General features: G+C 47.5%; 1 protein-coding gene across 9 annotated transcripts in view; it reads right to left on the reverse strand.

The window, feature by feature from the left end:
* The window catches only part of LOC149359126 (neutral amino acid transporter A-like), a 32,624-nt gene extending 12,512 nt beyond the window's left edge, over positions 1-20,112 (reverse strand). The window contains exons 1-2 of one of the 9 annotated variants that reach the window (XM_089571364.1): positions 19,953-20,112; positions 3,742-3,768 (exon numbers count right to left, since the gene is read on the reverse strand). Coding sequence is in view for 2 of the 9 variants with exons in the window: in XM_089571368.1 (XP_089427494.1) it covers positions 3,742-3,786 (45 nt within the window). In the remaining 7 variants the exon portion in view is untranslated. Of the gene's footprint in view, positions 1-3,741; positions 4,349-4,377; positions 4,408-7,544; positions 8,656-9,587; positions 11,829-11,878; positions 17,845-19,952 lie in introns of those variants that run through there. The other 8 variants (XM_089571363.1, XM_089571362.1, XM_089571368.1 and 5 more) reach the window with 8 other exon arrangements.
* Positions 20,113-22,459: the final 2,347 nt, after the last annotated feature.

The following is a 22,459-nucleotide window of genomic DNA, read 5'->3' on the forward strand; positions in this document are numbered from 1 at the left end:
TACCGGCCAGCGCACCGATGCCCGCCATTGATGTGCAAAGAAGCTTTGCGAATTCACCCTGTGTTTCTGTGAAGCCAGGAGTAGCTTCCGCGGCGTTGCATAGTTTTACATGCGGTCGAATCGTGCTATAAGAGCAGTGCCAAGTAATCCCGTACACGAGGGCTGATCTGGCAAGATTCAGCTTTCCAGCGTACGAGACTCGCGCACCGCAGAACATGAGTGGTGACCCGAAGGGAAGCCCAACGGCCACGTGTTATCCCTCTCGGTGATCCCGATTTTGAAGCACCTCGCACATTTTGCTTTTCTTTCGTGCGCATTATATATCATTGCGCAGCAAACAAACGGTCGTCAGTCAGCGAAGCGTGAGTCTTCTCTCTCCTGCGCCAGGTTCATGGGCTATTGTTTTAACCCCTAGCTTTGAATCGGCTAACGCGTTCCAATGGCTTGGCCGCCTGACCGTGCGTGTGTGTTGTTAGAGTGGTGTCTTCACGGTGAGCTCCGATGAAAGGGGGACATGCTCTGTGCTGACCCTGGCGAAGAGTAGTCATTGATACTGCGCGTGTTGTTTCGCGTACTACTGACAGGAGGCCTACAAAGAATGCAGCGCCGGCAGGCTTGGGGCTGCTGCGATTCACACTTGAAGATGTGGATGTGTCGGCGTGCTAGTTCAGTTACTGAGTAACATTTTTAAGGGCTTTTCGTAGAAGGCGGTTGAAGGAGAAATCTGTGCTGCTCTGACGTTGAACAGAGACCCTATAATGCACACTTTCACAGGTTATTTCGCCATTTCAGCGCATTTCTCTGGCTGCTTCCTCATGAAAAAAATAAACGTGCTGTCTTGCTTGGCTGCTTGTTTTCTTGGTGCAGTTTTGTTGGTAACTGCACTGTGCGACCAGTTTCACGCTATATCACGTGCGTTGCTGACAGTACGTGCCTAACTCGTTAAAAAAAGTTCTCATTGAAGAGGAGACCGTAGCTCTACCTAGGGGTCGTGTCTGCTTCTTGCTACACCCAATTCTAAATTATAATTAATCTGGCTAGATTGAGAAGAAAACTTGTCGCAAGGTGTTGTAAAAAGAATCTGTGCAAGTTATACGGTTAAGCAAATATAATACCCGGCCCTTGGACGTTGCTGTCAAATATTTGCCTAATAAGCATGTGTAGCTGTGGACTGGAACATATATATGGTCGACTATCTTTTCGTCCTCGTCAATGTCTGTGTGCAAGTCACATAGCAAGGTAAGAAGAAAAAACGCGCCGTAGGCTATGACGTCGCCGAGTACTCACGTTCGATAAAAGGTTAAAAGTGTGTGAGATGATACGGGCATCCGGAAGGTGTTAAGTTACTGCACTGGCGCGGTGAGCTTTAAGGCGAAGACGCGATTCGAAGAGGAAGAGTAACGCTGAAACGATCACTGCCTCGTAACTTTAAAAAACCAAGGAGTAATCGGAAGGATATCCCTAACTGAAGAACACATGGTACCCATCTTGCAATCTTCTTAAACTTTTCTTTTTGTCTTGTCAGCTTGTGTCCTTGTCGTTACTTAAATAATAGCGATATATTGTCATATTGCATTCTTGTTGCAAGGCGCACGCATTGGGTGAGCGTCCTATGCTAGCATAATGTTTACTAATAGCAGGCGGCGGATATCTGGGACTATCGTGTATCAAAAGATGACACTGGAAGTGTTGTTTCCTAGTAACGGCTTCATTCTTACTGCGGCTTATCTTAATTTTCACCACTCATTAAACATCTCAGTGTTGTGGAGACGCCGGCCACAAAATTTGCGGATGTTTCCACAACATATTGTTATATTTTATTGAGTCATTCTAAGAACTTAGGCCTAGCGAAGCGTGCAGAGGATCGCGGAAGATCGGTTGGTTTGAACAAGGATAATTTCTAACTCCTTACTGTTTCCATGAAACAAGCACCGCAGAGTATATTTTGACCTCTGACTCTCGCCCTTGTTCCATGATCTCCGACATTTCAAACGTTTATTTTCTATTCGCTGTTTGTTTCTGGAATAGCGTCTGGTTGCTCCAAAAACTAACTAAAGAGCTTAAACTAAGGCATGTGAAAGAAGCCAGCCACAGAAACCAAGGGGCACAGGGGATTTTTTTTAATTTATTTATTTTGTGGTGTTTATCAATTTAGAATATTACTCAATTAAGGCATGTTGGTATATCGATGGTCTCTCTAGTTCATGCTTCAACCCCTTTTTGTGTTAGCGGGGGGCGCATGGAAAGAATTGGTAGCTCCGGTTTTCCCTCTTCCACATCTATGCTCAGTTCCTCACACATACCCAATCTGGTGCCGTAATTTGTTAGATTTGCATTATAATTGAGTACGATAAAGTGGAATAAATTTTAAAAAGATACAGCAGTTGGTTACAAACAGCCCATGGCCCGAATGGTGTGGTTTTACTCCACTAACAAACCACAGCCGTAAACTCAATCAATAAAATAATGTCTCACTGCATTGGACAAGTTGGAGTCATCAAAATTCTTGGCTTTAATTTTTTTTCTGATATGTAGCGCTTTGTTAAGGTCACAAAAAAAGCTTTAGCAACCACCCTTTCCGCAGGGGAACTGAGTGTGACGGTCATAGATCTGGGTTGAGCTTCACTGCAAACTTGAGTTGTACCCTACCATGGACTTCGTTTTTTTTGTTGTTATTTTTTGCCAGTGGCTCCTGCATGTTTTTGTTAAGTTTTGTAGTTTTGACAACGGGTACCGTGACAGTGTTCACCATGAAACCACGGCGCGTAGGTCTCTAAACGTATGCTGTGCAAACTGTGAAAATCAAGAAACTCGCTGAACATTCAAACAGTGGCATGCTAACACAGTTCCATTTTTTGGTGTGTGTAGTGGGGAAATAAGTATTTTCCCGCCGTAGGTAAGTAGAGATGCAGCTTCCAGAGCGACGGGTAAGTGAAGGCGGCCCTAGACAAAGTGAGGTATGCGTACGTCTACGTCTGTTTTTTTTCTTTTTTTCCCATTCTTTTCGTCCGTCCTTCTGTTCGAGCCGCATCCGGAATAAAGAATGAGCCGTCTGCAAAGGTGTTTCGTGTGAAAATTCGCGTACGGCTTTACTTTTTATGGACATTTATATGCGGCGCTAGGTTACATACCAGAACGTGCTTGCATGTGTTAAATTGCGTACACTATATTCTAAGGCAACGCGTAATTATGCGCAGTAGGCACGGCTGCGAAAACGCTAGTGCGTTAAACCCTGCAAAGGAATCCCCTGCCAATACATTATAGGAAAAAAATATGTGGGAAATTCTTCTAGCGAAGGACTTGTAAGCTTTCCCTGATGACCGGTGATGCACGTTGTCCGGTTTTGTGGTCTAAAAACAGCTTGAGGAGTGGTGCATTTGCTGTATGTAGGAACACCTCAGTCGTCACCCTCTGTCGGTTTATTTAAAATATTGCACAGTAAAGCCTGTTATAAGCCTTCGGCTGGGCAAGCGAAGTTTTTCTTCATAGGCGGTTAAAATTCGTTAGCGGTCAACGAAGATGATGTTCGATTCCCCGTGTAATTATCAACATAATTGTGCACGGTCCTTAGGCTTTTGCCTCAATTACATTGCACAGCAAAACAAAAGCCTAGGTACACAATGAAACTAAAAGACTTGAGGGCACTGAGAAAGAGGTCTGGAGCAGCCAACATCGATGCTCAAGTCTGAAACATTCTAGCTGCCTTGCGACCATCAGTTCCACCATTATTTGGTTACGCACCTTTCCTGCGTGTGGGGAAGTCGGCTTCTGAAAAGCAAGGCACATTTAACAAGTTTTAGAGGCGGCTTGTTGCATGCTTCCTGTCTTGTTTATAGGCGTCAAGAAACGCATTTGCGCTGCTGCTTACGAGTCGCATGTAAATTGAAAGCTCGAACACTTTGGAAAATATGGAGAAGAACAAAATAAGGGCAGCGGTAGTGTACTGGAAGTCACCGTTTAAGCTACCGTCACGCGAAATGCCCAGTAAATTATTTATCCTATCAGTGAAATATCCCTAGAGTACCCTCTTCCGCGATGCCAAGAACTTGCCGTGACAAACAATTTTTTGTTCAGCATTTTTAACCAATAAGGTTTCTCATCCTTTCCTCTTTTGCCGATGGTGATGGTTACGGTAGGTAGCAGGCGGGGTTAGCCATCCTCTCTTGATTGTAATGATGAATTTTAGGTTTGGTTTGGTTTTGTTTATGGGGTTTAACGTCCCAAAGCGACTAAGGCTATGAGAAACGCCGTAGTGAAGGGCTCCTGAAATTTCGACGACCTGCGGTTCTTTTAGAAGCGCAAGGGCAGCTTTAGCCAAAGAGCGCCATTGCACAAGATGTACTACTCTGCACAACGTGGGGTCAAAGACTTATTTACCAAGCATGTCGTCCCGTGTTTAGGGTCCTCCTGGAGGAAAATAAAAACACAAGCATAAAATTATGCAAAGTTTTTTTTTTTTTTTTGCGCAAGGGCATCTAAGACCAAAGGGGCCATAAAAGTGGAGCGAGCCTGCTCCTTACAGAGCTATCGCGGGCCAGTCGAAAACGGAATCAGGGTCTAAAACTGCCTGAAGCGGAAAAAATGAGAAAAACAACTTTCATAAAGAAAAAAGTCAGCCTTGAGTAGTCGACACCAAGCGAGGGAAAAGCTTGTGCTCATTGGAAGCCGGTAAGTAACAGACGGCTCTGGGGATCGAAGCTTGCACCTTCCGCGTATACGAGATGGGGGCTCAAAATACCGCCGCGGTTAGACCGCCTCTCTTACACCGATCGCATGTGCTTAATTAATGCTTACCACCTCTGCAGAAAAGTCTGTGGTACAAGGGCCGTAATGCACGAAGAGTCTTGCGCTTGTTATCGGCTCCTTACCCAGCCTGCGCTTGTGAGGTGACCAGCCATGACAGCCAAGGCAATCACAACCAAGGCATACCCCTACTGCAAGCTGCTTACACGTATGCAGTGCTTAAACAACCTGGTGCCTGGCTCCCTCTCGCTTTTTCACGCGAGGCCTTGAGGGGTGTAGTTAGGTAAACTGATGAGCTCAGGCCGGAACTAGCGCCGTATTAGAAACGGGTGATACGCCACAGTGGGCGGTCGCGTGGCGGCAACGTGCACCCAGGCCGAACCTCACCATGATCGGGCGTTGGGCTGCACTGTTCATTGCCTGGCAGAGGTGATTGTGGTTATTCTTCTGCACCACTCCTGCAAGGTACGTAGTCAAGATAGCCAAGAGGGGACGTCTGTCGCGTGTCGTCACCTTCTTCTTCTTCGCATTCGGACACGCACATCACGCTGCTCTAAAGTGGGGTTATGTTGTTATCGTGCTGCTAAAATATGAATCTACACCAACTCGCCCAGTTTTCTGCTCTGCTTATGTTGTTTTATTTATTTTGGTACAAAATTGCTGCTTGTTTTGTTTTTGTTTTTTTTTTTCTCTGAAATTGCTGATCGTTTTGCTATTGTTTTTTTTTCTCTCTTAACCTGGAGAGAGAGAGATAATCTTTCAATGCATAGAATGGTCGGGTGGGCCCTCATTCCAGCAGCCCAATGGCTTTTGTCGCCGCTCTTGCCTGGTTCACCAGCGACTTCCGAATGTGAGCTGGGCAGCGTCGCCTCCCAGTCCTCAGTTGTTGGGTCATTGATTTGTGGTACACCTGGGTTTTTCTGGCATGCCCATACCATATATGGTATAAGTCAGTCACCTCACCGCAGAAGGCGCAATGCGGATCGCATGAATTTGGAAACAGCTGAATTTGACAGGATTTATATATGTATTCGATTGCCTTAAAATGACCTCGTTACCTAAATTCTCCGCGGTAATATCAGGGGTTGATTTCTTCGTTGTCTGGCCAATCGCCAACGCCAGCGTGAACCAGTCTCCAAGGTCACAACAATAGCTCTCTTATTTTTTTATTTACTTCTACAAGAAAGGAGAGGTTGATGCCGCATTGCGGCTTCGGCTACTCCTTTGCCGCCGCGGTGGCTCAGTGGTTATGGTGCTCGGCTGCTGATCCGGAAGACGCGGGTTCGATCCCGGCCGCGGCGGTTGAATTTCTTTGGGGGAGAAATTCTAGAGGCCCGTGTACTGTGCGATGTCAGTGCACGTTAAAGAACCCCAGGTAGTCGAAATTTCCGGAGCTCTCCACTACGGCGTCTCTCATAGCCTTAGTCGCTTTGGGACGTTAAACCCCATAAACCATAAACCATAAACCTTTTCGCCGAGTCCTAAAAACCATTTGGTCTGACGATATACAGTTCAAAACAACGTAACACAAACACAAGAAGTACACAACATCTAAAACAAAGTATAAGCGCCAGGCGAAGTAATATCAATGAGCGAACTAAACGGTGTGAATGTTAATAGAACAGTACACAATGCAATGTACTTAAGAGATATGAATAAACAAGGACAGAAGAAGAAGAAGAAAAAAAAGCTTATTTGCAGTATACACAGCAAAAATACATAACAGCGCTACTGAAGCACTCACTCACACGAAAAAAACAAAGAAACAAAAATAAGCTTGTTTAAAAGAAACACAGCAAAAGCAAATTTCCAGCCGAGCAGTTTAATAACTTGCGCGCCAGCAACATTAGGCCATTTGAGTGGATACTAGCGCTATAGGTTTCGCGGCTGTACGAGGATTTGGTTCTCATGCCGTTTCTATATTCTGTCGAGAAAGAGAATAGCTAGAGTGCGTTCACAGAAAGAGAACAGCTTGAGTTCGGGAACGACCACTAGTAAAAAGTGCTATCTCAGCCGAAGTTTAGAAGAAGAATGGGATTTTGGCTGTGTATATACCACGCAGGATATGCAATCTGTTAATGTAATAGAGCAGGTGCTAGGGGATGGAAAGCTTAGGGGTGGGGGTCATCGGGAGGTCAGTTGAGAAGAGATTAGCAAATTTGTTGCTGCTATTGGATGGCCGCGGCTTGGCGCAGCTCAGGCCTGATTGGAAAGCAATGAGAGAGGCCTTTGACTGGCTGTGCTTTTAACCTGGCTACTGACGGGCGTCTGTTGATGACGGGTCATTATGCGTTTGCACGAGTCCGTAAAATACCTTTCTCACCGTGTGCTGCAGGGCCGGATTCAAACGCGATAACGGTTATCTACTCTTCCTCCAGTGCGTAGCTTGACATCGATTTGATTGGTTCATGAATGTACGGTTCGAAAGAATCTTTTCAGCCGTCTAGTTGCTCACTTAGGCTACACGTTCAATCGAAAAGTGCTCTCTTGTTCGGTGGTGTTGTTCTCTTTGGATGCCAGCTTTTTTTTGTCTTTATTACCGGATGGTGGTTTCTAACGGTCGTAACGGAATTTTCTGAGAACTTAAAAACTGGGAGGGGGGGGGGTGATTAAAAGGTCTATAAACTGCTCTACTCTATTTCATGGCTTCTAAAGAAAGAAAACAGCGCAGTGTATTTGTATCTCATCCTATCAGTTCATGTATTTAGAGCGCTGGTTCTAAGCACTGCATAACCAACTCGTCCCACAAACCACTGTGTAAACATTGTAATTGTCTACATTGTAATATTGCGATTCCTTACCTTGGAGTCAGACCGTCTTCTGGCAGAAAAACTTGATCGCCCTGCTTGTTAACCGCATTAGAAGCACAGCTTGTAAAACTTAATTACAGAGACTTTGAAAAGCAGTCTCATCAGTAACTGCAGGGGTACGAAATTTGTCGTTCAAACAATGGAGCTACACAGGTGGGGGAGCTGTTGTCGCGATTTATGTGGTCTATAGAAGGTCCCAATAGGGTTCTTTATTCTGGGACCTCCGTCTGGGCGTAATCTTTCTAACCATTTCTGACGCGATTGTGATCCAATGAACTTGATTTGTGATTTTGACTAAAGTATGCGAGGGTGTTCCTATGGTGAGCTCTTCGCCATGGGTACTTTAAGACTCGAGAATGGGAATTTTTCTCGTTACAGTGCTTAAGTGTGAAACTCAGTTGTGGATCGCACGATATTTTCACGTAGACACAACCCTTGTGTTAACATTGCATGCAGATTTTGATGGAAAGGGAGCTAAGGAAACTGAGCATCTTACAACAATACCCCCACACCAAGAAATCAGAAACCATTTTTAAATTTTATTGTCAAATGGAAAACTAAAAAAATTCAGGGGCACTTTGACTGTCTAAAGTGCGTAGAGGCGAAAGCGTTTTCCGCACCACTTTCGCTGCTTCTGTGGCACTGGTGGCGTCACATATAATCGAGTACTAATTACTAAGTGATGACAAATCACTAATTAATGCTTAATTACTGATAAATGCCTGAATACTAATTAACTGCTAATTAATGACGCTTAAGGTTCGCCTTCAGGAGTGGAACGCGACACCGTGTTGTAGCGCTGCCAGGGAGTCCACGGAACCCCACCACCCGTTCGGCGCGATGCCTTGCCCTTTGAACGCAACGCTTTTTGAGGAAAGGAAATGGCGCAGTAATTCTCTGTCATCTCGGTGGACACCTGAACCGCACCGTAGAGGAAGGGAGGAAGTGGGAGTGAAAGAAGACAAAGAGGGCCCGTAATGAAGAAAATGAAAATTGTATTTGAGGAAAGGAAATTACGCAGTAACTGTCTCGCATATCTCGATAGACAGCCGTCAAAATTCAGGGGGCACTTTTTTTACCTAAAGTGTGGTCACTGATGTGTGGTTAAGATGTGAAGCTTCGCTTCTAAGAGTGGAACGCGACAGCGTCTTGCAACGCTGCCAGGGAGTCCATAGAACGCCATCGCTCATTCGGTTCTACGCCTCGCTGGTCGGTAAATTGGTTTTTGAGGAAAGGAAATGTATCTGTCTCTCATACCTCGGTGGACACCTAAACCTCGCCAGGAGGAAAGGGAGGAGGATGGGAGTGAGCGAAGACACCGTATTCACTAGACGCGCCTTTGTTCATTCCAAACCGTCGAGCTGGCATGGCGGGGTGGATACCATGCTCGTCTCGCACGCCGAAGACCGGGGTTCGATTCCCGAGCTCGACCAATTCATTACTCGGTTTTATTTATTTATATGGCCTGACTAGAAAAGTTAATTCGGCAATTAAGCAATTACCTAAGCTCAGTCCCACTTGGAACATCACTATACGATCCCTTCAATTGGTTACATGGTTACTAGTCAAAGTACAATTGGCCCCGTTTGAAATTTGCGCACTGTGACGTCACGACCGTTTCGACCAATTGAAAAGCGTGACATTTCTGTCGACAACTGCTGCTTACAACGATGAGACATTAAAGGCTTTCGCCTTAAAAGAACTCAGGATATAACATGCCCCCCCCCCTCCAACCAAGTTCGGCTAGTTGACTAGCCCGTGCGCTTACGTATAATACACAGGCTCAAAAGAAAAATACGAGTGCTGTTTACAACACACTCATTGACTAAGAGGCCACCAAATTGATAACAATGCTACCCCGCGAACTTGGCTCATTGTCATGTTTTTGTGTCTAGCAGCAGACTGGTGCTCCAGAGACAAAGCAAGAGAAAAAGGCACGCGTTTCGAAGACAGCGCACAGACTCGTCGCGTGAACGCATGGGCAACGGTCCACGACGTTAATGTTTAGAAAGCGGACAAGTGATCATAACTTACCGCGGGCCCCGATAATCACAGGTCGGCCACGACCCTGACCTCGAGTCACTCCAACGCGTGCGGACTGTGGAAGCTCGTTCCCTCCGCGGCAGTCCTTGTTGAGGGGGCTGACAATGGTGGCCTTGGAAGGCACTGGATTTCTAGTGGCACGTAAGCGTGCGCGTACTTAAACGAGGCCCATAATCCGGGGGGTGTCGGGAAAACAAAGCATTCTGCGCCAGAGCTGCTGGACACGCGCTGTCTGCGCTGGTCCTTCGTCGTTGGGACATAAGCCTCTGAGGAAGGACGAATAAATGGCTCATAATGAGGGTCACTGCTTAGTCTTATCTGGCTTGGTTTGGGTGGAGGCCAAGATAGATCCACGTTTCGGTGGCAAAGGCGCCTTTGCGTGCTCTGGTGCCGGGCGCTTGCATGTAACTGGAGATGCGGCGTTGTTCCGCTAACGTCAGAGGGCTCACTGCTGGAGAATTGCTGACGGTTCTTCGCGAGGTGTTAGCTAAAATTCTGCATCTCGGTAATATACTGCCTCAAAAACCATCAATTACTCTTTGTTACGGTAGCTACTACAGCGTGTTTATTAACAACAAGTGATAATATTTTGTAACGATTTTTTTTTTTTCAAAATTTGTTCCTTAGACTGTTTGGATTTTGTCAGTCCCGTCCTTGATGCCTGAGCTGGAACTCACATTGCGTGCTGGCCATCAAACCTAACAGCGCAAGCTAAATAAAAAAATGGCGAAGAGTCACAATATTCACGTTACAAAGAATAGTCTTGAGGAACTTCGGAATTTGTCCCTATGTGTAATCTTCATCAATTCTGTTTCGATGATTTTACAACTGCGCTGTGCCTGTCGTGGACCGTGCGTACTAGGCTTTTGGTGTGCAAAATCTGGCTCATTACGACCATTAGCATTTGGCCGCGGCAACCTAACCGTTCCATACTAGTTACGTCCTTCATTTCATTTTTTTATGAATGGCTCAACAGAAGCCGTGCTCTTGCTAGCGCCGTAGTTAGGGGCTCAAAGGGGTGAGTGCTCAAAAAGTGGATGTAATCGGGCGAAATAATAGGTGTGGAACACTAGTTGTGGTGTCATGCCTGAATAGGATGTAAGGGAGGTGTCGTAAAATTCAACCTTAGCGGGCGCTGTGCATTTACTTGGATTATACGCTCAAAAGGCGCCTTGAAATAACCTAGAAATAACCTAGAAGAGCGTGGGTGCCGCTGGTGAACTCTCTAAAGGTTAGGTTATTTGTAAAAATAAATACCTCCGAAAGCAGAAGAATTGACAGCCGTCGCCGTAGCTCAGCGGTAGAGCACCGGACGCGTAATTCGGAGGTCGTTAAGCGAATTAGCTTTAATCAATTAGCTTTAAGCGATAACATATTCACTAATATTCTAAATCGAACAACAGCACAAAATAAATAATGTAATTAAAAATCCCTCATGTCCCTTGGTTTCTGTGGCTGTTGGCTTCTCTCATATTTATAACGAGCCCCTCATCCCCCCTCTCTTGTTTGCTAGAAATACATTGGACTGGTCACACTGCATCCTTCGGGCCAACAGCGCACTTTTGTGCACACGACGGAGTTCAGCCCTTTGTTTCTGCTCATGGCGTCGTAATTGCCGAAGCGTCCTTACAGCGTTGTTTCGCCAAGGATACGCGTAGCGAAATAAATGTGCAAGGGCCATCACGCATTGCATACAGTGTCTACAGACCCACACTTAAGTGGGAACCCCCCTTCCCGTCGCCATCCTCCCTTTGCTTTCTGAACCGCATTTTCGCCGTATACCGAGGGAGCAGTTATCGATGTTGGGCACTGGCCTTTTATTTGTGGAATAATCTCATCACTAAACAAAAACCTGAACAGATTTTCTCAAGTGGACCTCTACTCAAAATTAAAAGCTAGAGAGAATTGCATTCTTTATTCTGCGGATTACAGGTGCTGGCAGAGGTAGCATGCTATTAGTTTTTAGGGTTATTTACGCGTTGCCTAATGGATATTGCGAGGTGAGGCACGTACAATGCGCTAGTGATCCCTGTGTGCGCTGTGATGGGCGCTTGTTTCCACATTTCGCACAGGACGCCCGTGATTAGGTTTACAGCATAATAGCGGGCTCCGTCGATTCGCGTCTGCACCTGTACATAATAACTGCCGAAAAGTTTCACTTGTGTCGTCATTTTCTTTTGCCTTTTGGCGATCGGGAAGATCGCGTCAACTTTAGGTTAATGATGAAGTTTAGCCCAAACGAAAGTACGGGAACACGAGGAATGCGCTTCAGGTTGACGTACCGAGGTACGGCCTTCATGACAGGTCTCCGTTGAGGCCTTTGAGTGTTGTTCCACATCCGTTGTTGGTTTTCCCCATTCGCTGCTTCGGATAACCAGGGGTTGTCATTTCCCAGGGAGCAGGATTCTGAACGGCTCTGCGCAACATCGGCCTCCTGTCTGCGTGGCAGGTGCTCACCGGCAGTCACGAACTGGATGAAATAGTCTCTCGCGTCGATCATCGCGCCGAGACCTACGTTAACCCCACTCGTTAGCGATCGACGCCGAGACCAGGGAGTCAACCTGGCGTACGACATGCGCTGATTGGCTGTGACGTGCGTGCGTCCACGGCCGCCTCCGGTGGCGCCACCGTCGAGCTCTTCTTCATCCCGACCCGTATGACCCGCACGCCTGGCGCTTGGCATCGACGGGCGCCGCACTGCTCGGTGCATTGCTGCGAGTGCCGCCTCACGGGGTCTTTTGTGTGCGCCAACTTGGACCGGCTGGCAATCTCGTCTCGTCATCGGTCATGACCTAGATCGGCGCGGCGCTGACGCAACGAAGCGCGTGACTTTGCGAGGCAACCCGTTCTGCACTTGCCTCACTGCAACTTTTCCCCTACGCGCGCGGATCATCCTGTGGACGGAACCATGTGCCAACGTGGCCTCCAGGATGTGATGCGCGCGTGTTGGAGAAGCGCGGATCTCGGAGGCCGTGCTGTTGAGAGCTATAATTTTATGTGCTGCCAGAGGAGGAGGTCAGGGCGCTGTGGTCGCGTGCTATTCTTTCCGGAGAATGACGGGAAGGCCTTCGTCGTGCTGGATGGAGCCAGAGTTAAAGTGGGTTTCTTAGAGTCCGCTACCGCATCCGCCACGTTGTTGCTTGGATTATAACACGTCGAACCTGTATGTACGATTGGCGCTGTTCACCGTACGCTCATCTGTTTATTTATTTATTTATTGATTGATTGATGTATTTTGGCAATGCAGAATTAGCGCTTAGTTCAGGTACTTACCCTCCGTTGCTTTGCGAATGAAATAGCATAAATAATTTCGGGTAAGCTCTGACTAAGCAAATGCTGTGTGAAGTCAGGATGACCAAGCAATCACAGCTGCGGGTGCTGCATACGCTACCAGCGCCCTCAACGTTGCGCCACGTTGCGCGCGTGAGAAACACGAACAGCACGTACCTTCTTTGCGCGAAGCAATAAAACCTTGTTGTTTTTAAAAATTGAATCGTCAAAGCGAGTTTCTGTTCCTATCGTTGATCTTTATCACAGTGCACGCCCGTTACCAGACCTTCGTGCGCTAAAGCGCGCTACTGACTGCCAAGCAGCATGTGAACAGCATGCGAACTGGAACTCTAACAAATGTGCTTCCTGCTTCCGCAGAAGAGTCTCATGACTTCCGACCAGTGTCAGATCATATGCATAGGGAAGCCATCGCACCGCCACTTTTTTTGGACCTACCATTGCAGCCAGCGATAACCCGCAGTATGCTGTTTTGAGGCACGAGGAAATGAGGACGCGATTCCGAAGAACGCGTGGAACGTGGAAGACCCGCCTGCATGTGCAGGTAGGCGCTGACGCTAGAACGGGTCACGTGCGCCTCGACGAAAGCAGTGCCCACTGAGCACGGGCGATCTAGTACAGCAGGACCTTTTATGTGGCTATGCGGTGGTTGGAGTTCGCCGGTTCGTACTATTGTAGGGCAGGCATTTCAGGAAACCTTGGCATCCCAGCAGACACACAAGCATAAGCGTGCGGCTCGCCACAGTGGCTCAGTGGTCGACTCGTTCGGCTGCTGAACATGAAGCTGCAGGATCCTGCCGTGGCGGCCACATTTCCAGGCAGTCAAATCGCAATAGCGCCCATGTCCATTGCGACTCAGTGCACATTAAATACCCCTCGTTGTTGAAATTATTGCTTACCCATTCATTTCGGCGCCTCTTTCTGTCTGACTGCTATCACTTCCGGCGCTACCCCTTCCTTTACGCGGCTCGTTTGTATACTGAAAATGTGACAGTTACTGCTGCTTTCCTCGCATCATGTGAGAGAGGCAGAGAAATAGCACGGCTTCAAGATAGCCGCTGCCGGGCCTGAATGAAATGCGGAAATAATAAATGAAATGCGAACTCACTTTGCGTATTTTTCTCAGCTGAATTATTGGAGATCGATGCATATATGCCACAAATGTCAGTTGTTCTCATTTGTGATCGCAAAAGAGCATAAAGTTGACACAGTGTCACGCAAACCGAGAGTGCGAGCATAGAACTCAAAACAAAGCCGGTAGCTGCCAGAAATAAAGGGAGCCTGCTTTTCCTTTGGCAATATAATCGACAATTTCAGCCGGCGTGCTGCATAATGGATAATTGGTGTAATGGTTCTAAGTTTGATCTATATATTGCATGCGCCTAAGTATGTATGCGCATCTTTGTCGTTTTTAGATCTTCTAAAATGTCAGTCGTGCAGCTGTGCTGATTTCACAAAAACAGTTGTACAGTAAGATTATTGTCCTCGATAAATCTACCAGCTTATCACATTTCTTCAATCTGCGGCCAGTAACTACGAAACGCTGGAAGTTCAGAGTTGCAGCCGACATTTTTGTTCCCTTGGCAACAGCTAAGACGCATGAGACGATACCCGCGTCGAAATGAGCATGATCGCATAATCCGGCAAAGAAATGCGACACGATGTCTGCTCATTTTCATCACTGTTACCCCCTTCTTCACAGGGACGCACAACAAACTCAGCAAATGCACAGACAAGTAATTACCAAGGCCGCTTCTCCTGCCCTTGGGCCGATGGCGTTTACACATGCGTGCAAAGTGCTTGCAGCTTTTCTCGTAACGTTTCAGGAGAAGCCGTCACCGTAAACTTTTCTTCCGACTATTTGCTCACAATCACTTAATGCATTTCTAAGTGACAACTGCGTCGTTTTCTATCCTCGTCCTCAGGACATAAGCGGCTCAATTTTGCCCTCTATTTTTCCGCGGTCGCCACTGGACATCGGGGCCAGCTCACCAGAGCGTTTTTGTTGAAAGTGAGGAGGACAGCTTACCCAACTAATTGCGCATCGTTGCGTGCCTAGTCCTTGCACGGAAAATAAAAGATTCATGAGCGACCCCACAGTTCGTGGCACGCACTGAAGTTCGCTGCAGGGGCAAATATTTATTGCTCCGTTCCGCAGCGGTCCGTGGAGAATTACGTTTATGGGCCTTGCACGACTCTCCCTGGAGGAATTATCCGCCTCGGGTGAAGAAGCATTTGATCCGGTAACTCGTATGTCACGAAACCGGAGTATGTCGTATTGCATACGGCACCAAGGCGGTTGTTGGTATTCGACAACGTGTCAGGCGAACGTCTCTCAGTGAACTGCCACGTGTAAGCAGCTTGCATGGCGGTCACTCTTGTACCGTCTTTGCCGATAGTAATCAGGCTACCGTGACCGCGACAGGAGCGGGTTTTCTCTGGGCCAGCGGCGATACGGTCGCCTGCTCTCGTCGGCTGCGAGTTTAACCTGCGTGACGTGGATCCGCATCCTCACTTGCCTCGTCTGAATGGCAAAAAGTCGCCTTTTGACATACGTATAATCTCGTATAGAGGCCGCGCCCGTGTATGGGCCGTACCACCGGTTTTGAACTAGATAATAGATGAAAAAGTGCGGCTGTGTCTTTTTTTTTTTTAAATTCATGCATGGGCTACACCTACAAAGTTCATTCCTGAATTTAAAATAAAAACTGCGGCCCTTACACAAGTTTATGCGGTGGTCAGGGCAGCCTGCATACCTGTGGCAAGGCCGGTGCACCGGCCGAGGAATGTTGCGTTCAGAAAAGCGCTAGTAAATTCGTTGATTTATTTGCCCAATGATCAGATCCATCGTATACAAGTTGGAGCAGCTACCTGAAGCAAAGTCGCCGATAAGGCTTCAAATTCGTTAGTTCTAGTCACGTTTGGGCCCGTTGTGCGTCGTCAGCTTGGACTCACGCCCAGTTTGATTTCAGCGATGTGAGATTAATTTTAAGCTATCGCAGACTGAGAGAGGTTTGTGAGGATGGAGCAAAGCGTTATACGGCACTGGTCGCGAAATCCTCGAATCATTGCTTATAAGCGAACGTCTTAATATGCCACGCGCATCGCTTGATATAGTATATTATTTCTTATTATGCGCTACACATTTCCAGACCGCTATTGTGCAAGTGTGTGTTGGCAGCAATAGAAACGTCCGGGATTGCAGTCTTCGCAGTGCACGTGTCGGCGTCTTCCTTGCGGGCTGGGCGGTTCGTTTTATCTCTCGCAGTGCGCCTCAGTGCAGCACTTTGCGAACGATAGCGGCGGTGCGTGCTCGCGATAAGTGGCGCGATTGAAGCCCGCTCGTTCCACAAAACGCAACCTTGACGAAGCCCGCGGCACTGATAGCAACCACTGCCGACTACTAGAGGATCTCAAGCGTGCGCTGCTGCGGAATAACGTTTACGCTGCCAGAAGCCGTGAAAGAGCTTTCGCTCACATTATAGCAGCTCACTGGGCGGATAGCAGACAGGTAGGGAGGTGTATGATAGTTAAATCTTGCCAGTGCTCACCCTTGGGGAAGAAAATTAAAGTTTAGCGAAAAATCTTGAACTTAAATTGAGGACAAAGCTGCGAACTGTGGAAAAGGAAACGCTGGGTAACGTCATGATACAGGAAAAGAGTAGAGTGGGCCAGAGAACAAGCGCGAGTTAATATCCAAGCTGAGATCGAGAATACGAAATGGATAGGTGTAAGGAATGTAGTTTGTAAGGAATATAGCCGATGGTCGCTTAGGATAACACGGTGGATATCAATTAAGGTATCAGTGGTTAGGGTCACATGAAGGTCAGGTGGGTGGATGAGATTAGGAAGACTGCACGGCTAAGGTGGCCGCAACTGGCGCAGTAGAGGATTAATTTGCAAATACTGGGAAAGGCATAGGTCCCCGGCACTGAATGAATTTTGGTTAATCATGATGATGATGACGACAGGGTGCTTTACGTGTAATAATGGTTGCTACAGGCCCACACGCTGGACCAGGTACTCCAGGAAAAGTGCATGCATCGCGAACACCGCATTTTGTTGATCATATTTTTAGTTGAAGCGTCGGCGTTAGAGCTTAATGGATGCCTTCTTAGCCCTCACATCTGCTGGATTAGATTTAAGCCATGTCAGTGGGCTTCGGCTTTAATAAATGCCTGAAAGCCCTGTTGATCGACGCGTGGAATTCCAGCTCCACACACCAGCGGACAAATTTCTAGTTTGACAGACAAATTTGCGCGTAAACTTAGGGGACGGTTGCGTCCTTTAGCTCGGCAAAGCCAAGTCGCTCGCAATTCCAACCTCGTGGACCTTGGCGCGCTCTCTTTCTAATCCATGCTTCCGTCGTCGGTAGCCTTCGTGTTCCTTTGTTGGAAAGGTCTTGTCAGGAGTGAGAATGACTTTAGCCTGTGCGCCGCCTTTGACGCATCTCTAATTCAAAGCACGTACTCACACATCGAGTGGCGCCGCTTGAGCGGGTCCGCGCTTCTGAAAGCCGACGAAACGAACGAAAGGCTCGCTGAACGCCTGCTGTGGTTTTCAGAAATTTAGCCGTGACACTTGAATAGAGATTAGCGACAATTTCAGCTTCCGTATCCGTCCACTTAATTTGCCTCGCTTTGAGAGATATGGACAAGCAGTAGTAGGAATCGCCAGAGCAGTGTGGAAACTATTCATGGCTGAAAACTTTTCTAAACGCCTTCTTTGTTGCTCAGCTGAAGCTTCAACTCGGACGTCTCGTCTAAATAAATTAAAAAGGAGAAATAGTTTTTTTTTCAGCAGCTGCGTATTTTAAGGCAAACTGCAGTAATTGATTCGAAACATTAGTGCTTAATTAAGTTCGAAGTGTTTTTTGAAAATTGACAAAAAATATTGAATTTGAGAATTTTCACTTTCTTTTCTTACAACATAAGGTCCAATAAGACAAATACCTGTTGAACGACTGGAGCGTTTGGCGAGGACAAAAGGACCATGTTATTAAGGCGGAAGCCTTTAATGCCTCATCGTTGTAAGCAGGAGTTGTCGACAGAAATGTCACGCTTTTCAATTGGTCGACATGGTCGTGGCGTCACAGTGCGAGAATTTCCAACGGGCCCAATTGTACTTCGGCTAGTAACCATGCAACCAATTAAAGAGATGGTATAGTGATGCTCCAAGTAAGTGGCCCTGAGGTTAGTTAATTGCTTAATTGACCAAGTCGCCTAATTAACTTTCTACTCAGACCAGATACATATATAAAACCGAGTAGAAAATTAGTCGAGTTGGGGAATCGAACCAGGACCTCCGGAGTGCGAGACGAGCACGCTACCACTCCGCCATGCCAGCTCGATGGTTTGGAATCAATGAATACGGTGTCTTCGTTCACTCCTATCTTCCTCCCTTCCCGTTACGGCGAGGTTCAGGTGTCCACCGAGATATGCGAGACAGATACATTTCCTTTCCTCAAAAACCAATTTACGGACTAGCAAGGCATAGAGCCGAACGGGCGATGGCGTTCTGTGGACTCCCTGGCAGCGTTGCAAGACGCTGTCGCGTTCCACTCTCAGAGGCGAAGCTTAACATCTTAACCACACACCAGTGACACAAGCAGCACCACCGCGCTTAAGGCTTCCGACTGACCACACTTTAGGTCTACAAAGTGCCCCCTGATTTTTTGACTCAAGGGTGTTGCATTACTTCCCATAGTCTATACCACTCTTAACATGCAGTGTGTTTGGTGTTTTCACGTTTAGTACAGAGTGAATGCTTTAATGGTATCAGTTTAAAGAATTAGACTATATCTGTTTTCAATATGCAGCTACGAAGCTGCAAAAACAAGTTTTCGGACTTCTCGATTTCTGTCCTTTCAGCAAACTTTCAGAACTAAAATACGAGAGCCTAAATTCATGGCTCATTCACATTGCTCTGCTGATTGCTCTGCAGTAAATTTCAGTTTACATCTGTGAAGCAGCAGCACAATAATGACAGCTCTTCAGCGTTCAATTTATCTGCACGGACAAACCGTGCTTAGTCCCGCAGCCGGATTCCGAACTTTGTACATCTAGTCAGTCAAACCACTGTTGGTGATAAAAGCAACCAGACTGTATTATAAAAATCATTTACGGCGGCCAGGTTTCTTTTGCAGATGCTTGGTAGTATACTGCCTCATTAACCCACTCCAAAGAGTGAAACGAGAGCTATCTTGCGATGTGCATTTCGAAAGTAATTCACGAGATATCAGACGCATCCTGCACACCAACCATCCGTTGACTTAACGTGAGATGCTTATGACTTCAAACAGCGTGCACTCTGCACGATTAGTATATCTGACTGAATTGCAGCGTGAGAGAAAATGCAGCAAAAGAGCTCAAAAACGTCGACTTTGGAGCTAATTGCTTGTTAACAACGCAGCTTGGAGTGGCTAGAATGGAAGGCCATATATATATATATATATATATATATATATATATATATATATATGCAGTGTTAATGCAATGCTTGAAAGGCCCACACCCATTCAATAAGAATACACACCACATACCAATGGCTAGGGAAGTCTAAGCACGTATAATTTCACGCCTGCTAGGCGGTTCCCATGCACCTCTCGCACTTGGACTATTTCTCACTGCCGGTTTCAATTCGCAGCGACTTTTACGTGAGAAAACGCCTATTTCTCAATTGGGGCATACGCGCTGTGAAATATAAGTTGAAATGCTGAAGTTTCGCCTAATGTGCGCGCACCGTTTTAAAGGACGACGTTGTGCCCACCTTAATATTCATACTCATGAGTGAAATCTTCGTGTGGCCTAGTTAGTGCACGTTATTGGAATGAATGCTGCGGCACAAATAATGGCATGACACCATAACAGAACACACAGAGCGCGAAGTATACAAACTGCGTTTGTTTTTCCGCAGCCACCCGTTCCTACAACACTTTCGCCCCCCCTTTATACCACGTGACCTCACTCAAACCCATCCAAGAATTCCAACCTCTTTATCGCTGCGCTCTCTGTGTCATACGTGGGTCTCTTACGGTGCCCGGGCCCTTCTTCGCGCCGTAACACTTACTCCAGCATCCGCACGCCGCTCCGCTAGATGCAGACCTCGGCCATGGTATACATCGGCGACTGGTGGGGGCGGCTGCTATCGCGCGGCAAGGGCCGCGTTATTGCGGCGCACACGCGGGCAACGGGCTCCGAGATCGGACGACCCGCGCAACCCGCCGCATCCCGGCACTCTCTCTGACCGGAATTCCGGGCGCGTGAGGAAGACCAGGCAGCAATTGCTGCTCTCTCCGCCGTGGCGGGGTTGGCCCACCGCGTCTTACTCTGCCGGCGTCCGCTGCAGCCACGTGATCGCCGTGTGCGCAACTGGCGCAGCATCGATGACTTCGACGCCGCCGCGAGCGCCGTGCCACGCGGCCGCCTATCTATCTGGGTCGGACGACCTCCGACTCACGGACGACCGGGCGTCTTGGGCGCCCCCCGCATCCCCCCGTCGGGTTGCCCGGACGAGCCGGTAGCGGCTCATGCCGCCGCCGCTGCTGCTGCTGCTGCTGCTGTTTGCTCTGACTGCCGCCGGCGCCCTGTCGTACCCCGGGGGGCGACATCCTGCCAGAAAAGCGGCGGCTAGCCATGAGCTTTCGCTGCTTCTACGGCGTTTGTGCGCGTGCCGCTGGAGGGTCCATGGTAGCGAACGTAGGCATATACTGCGGAGCCTGGGACGAGTTATGGCTGCCACTGTAAAGAAATCTGAAAATGTTGCGCGATTCGCAGTGTGACTTCTCTCTCCTGCGAGGAGCAGTGGCATACGGAGGAAATTCTCTCGCCGTGACTCTGCGGGAGCGGTCCTGGATGAAATCAGCGCCCATTCTCTTCCTCAGACCAGCCATGCTGATAGCGCATTTTCTCTGCGGTTGCGCGAGCGGTGCAGCCGAACTACTGTGTTGCTGTTCCCTGGTATTGACTCAAGGACATAGGAAATGTGTTCCTCCTACTTAGCGGTGTATGAAAACGTCTTCTCCTTTCGTCTGTAGGGCTTCAAAATGCAGAAAACCGTATCACCTTGCGATATCTAGGGCCGAGCGCTCGGTTGCCTGTAAACTGTTTACTGTGACTGGATTACAAACTGGAAAGGGAGTCGTACGGTTTAGTGGCGATTTATTGGGAGGTGTAAAGGAGAAGGTGTGCTTTGCGTAAACGTTCTCTTCTTTAGATATTCGCTGTGTTTTGCCGTCTCCAACGATTATTTGGCGACGGATAACAATTTCACCCCGTAGTACCGCGTATTACCTCTAAACGGCGCAGGCATCACAGTACGCTAACCTCAGTTGGGCGTCGCGCATCGTGTGACGCCAAGCGCTCTCTTCTCTTGAGTTTAAGATTTCTCTTAAAAAAAAAAAGAATAAATCCTTGTCTTGTATTATGTGCGATGTGAAGTTGGGATATATGGGTAACGTTCATACCGAAGGTCACCCAAGCGCTTCTGCTGTGTGCTTCTCGTACTTCGTCCTCTTTCGTGCAGTGTTTTTTCTTCAAGATAGACTTGGCTTACTGCTCTGAGCACATGTTACGGTATTCGTTAATTTAAGAAGTAGCTGCAAGTTGAAGTAATCCTTCGACCAGATTGCAACCGCAGAATATATTAGAAGGTGTTTGGTTTCATTAGACGCAAGCTAATTGAAAAATTGATCACACCGCGTTAGCTAATAAATCAATTAATATTCATGAATATGCGTGAATAAAGTAACTGCATGTCCAGATAATCCATCCTCGAAAGCGGGACTTTTATAGCTGTTATAGGATTTGGTTGAGAAAGACATTTTAAGAAAATTACGAAAGTGTGCGTTCCAGTGTAAGCTGAAGTTATTTCTGCACCCATCTCGTAGGCAGAAGGAGAGCCCCCAAGTAGCCAGCAGTTTTCCAATGGGCACAAGGTCTTCCCTGGCAGGTGCTCAGTTTTGCTTCTCCGGGGTGAAATGCTTGGAAAAGTGGGTCTTGGAACACACGTCTGTGGATCAAGAACAGCTCAGCCATGGACTCTTTTGTCAAGCAACCGTCGCGCCATTAAACTCAAATCGACATCGTAGTCATCATTTTAGCATCACTATTGTAAGTAGAAGAGCATTAGCCTTTCAAAATCCTTATGTTGTACGCAATGTCAGGAGCCTGACGTTGCAGGTACTGACAACAAGCGGCAGCCACTAATGCCAGGACCGATATTTAACACGTTGTGTCAATCGCCTGCTCTGGTACGAGGCTAACAGGCCAGTTCCTGACAGGCGAAAGAGTGGATTGAAAATAGAACGTTTATATAAAACTGTCCTTGAAAATGTGCCGCCTAACACTCGACGTCATCCCCCCAAGGAGAGTAAGCGAAGGTTGCCTACTGCAGCCGAAAAGGGCAGTTTCAGTCCTGCGCCATATCTTAGATGCCGCTATTATGCATCTGAAACATCGCTTTATGCTGCGATATTGCCAGTGTAAGCGGCCACTGTGTGGCAGCAGTCGCGCATGAATAGGACCATTTCTCTTCAAACGCATTTGCGCTTTATGAGTGTCGTCTTTATTTCATTT

Source organism: Amblyomma mixtum, chromosome 2 (genome assembly GCF_055824585.1).
Source record: "Amblyomma mixtum isolate Tamu chromosome 2, ASM5582458v1, whole genome shotgun sequence".
NCBI classification, from domain to species: Eukaryota; Metazoa; Arthropoda; class Arachnida; order Ixodida; family Ixodidae; genus Amblyomma; species Amblyomma mixtum.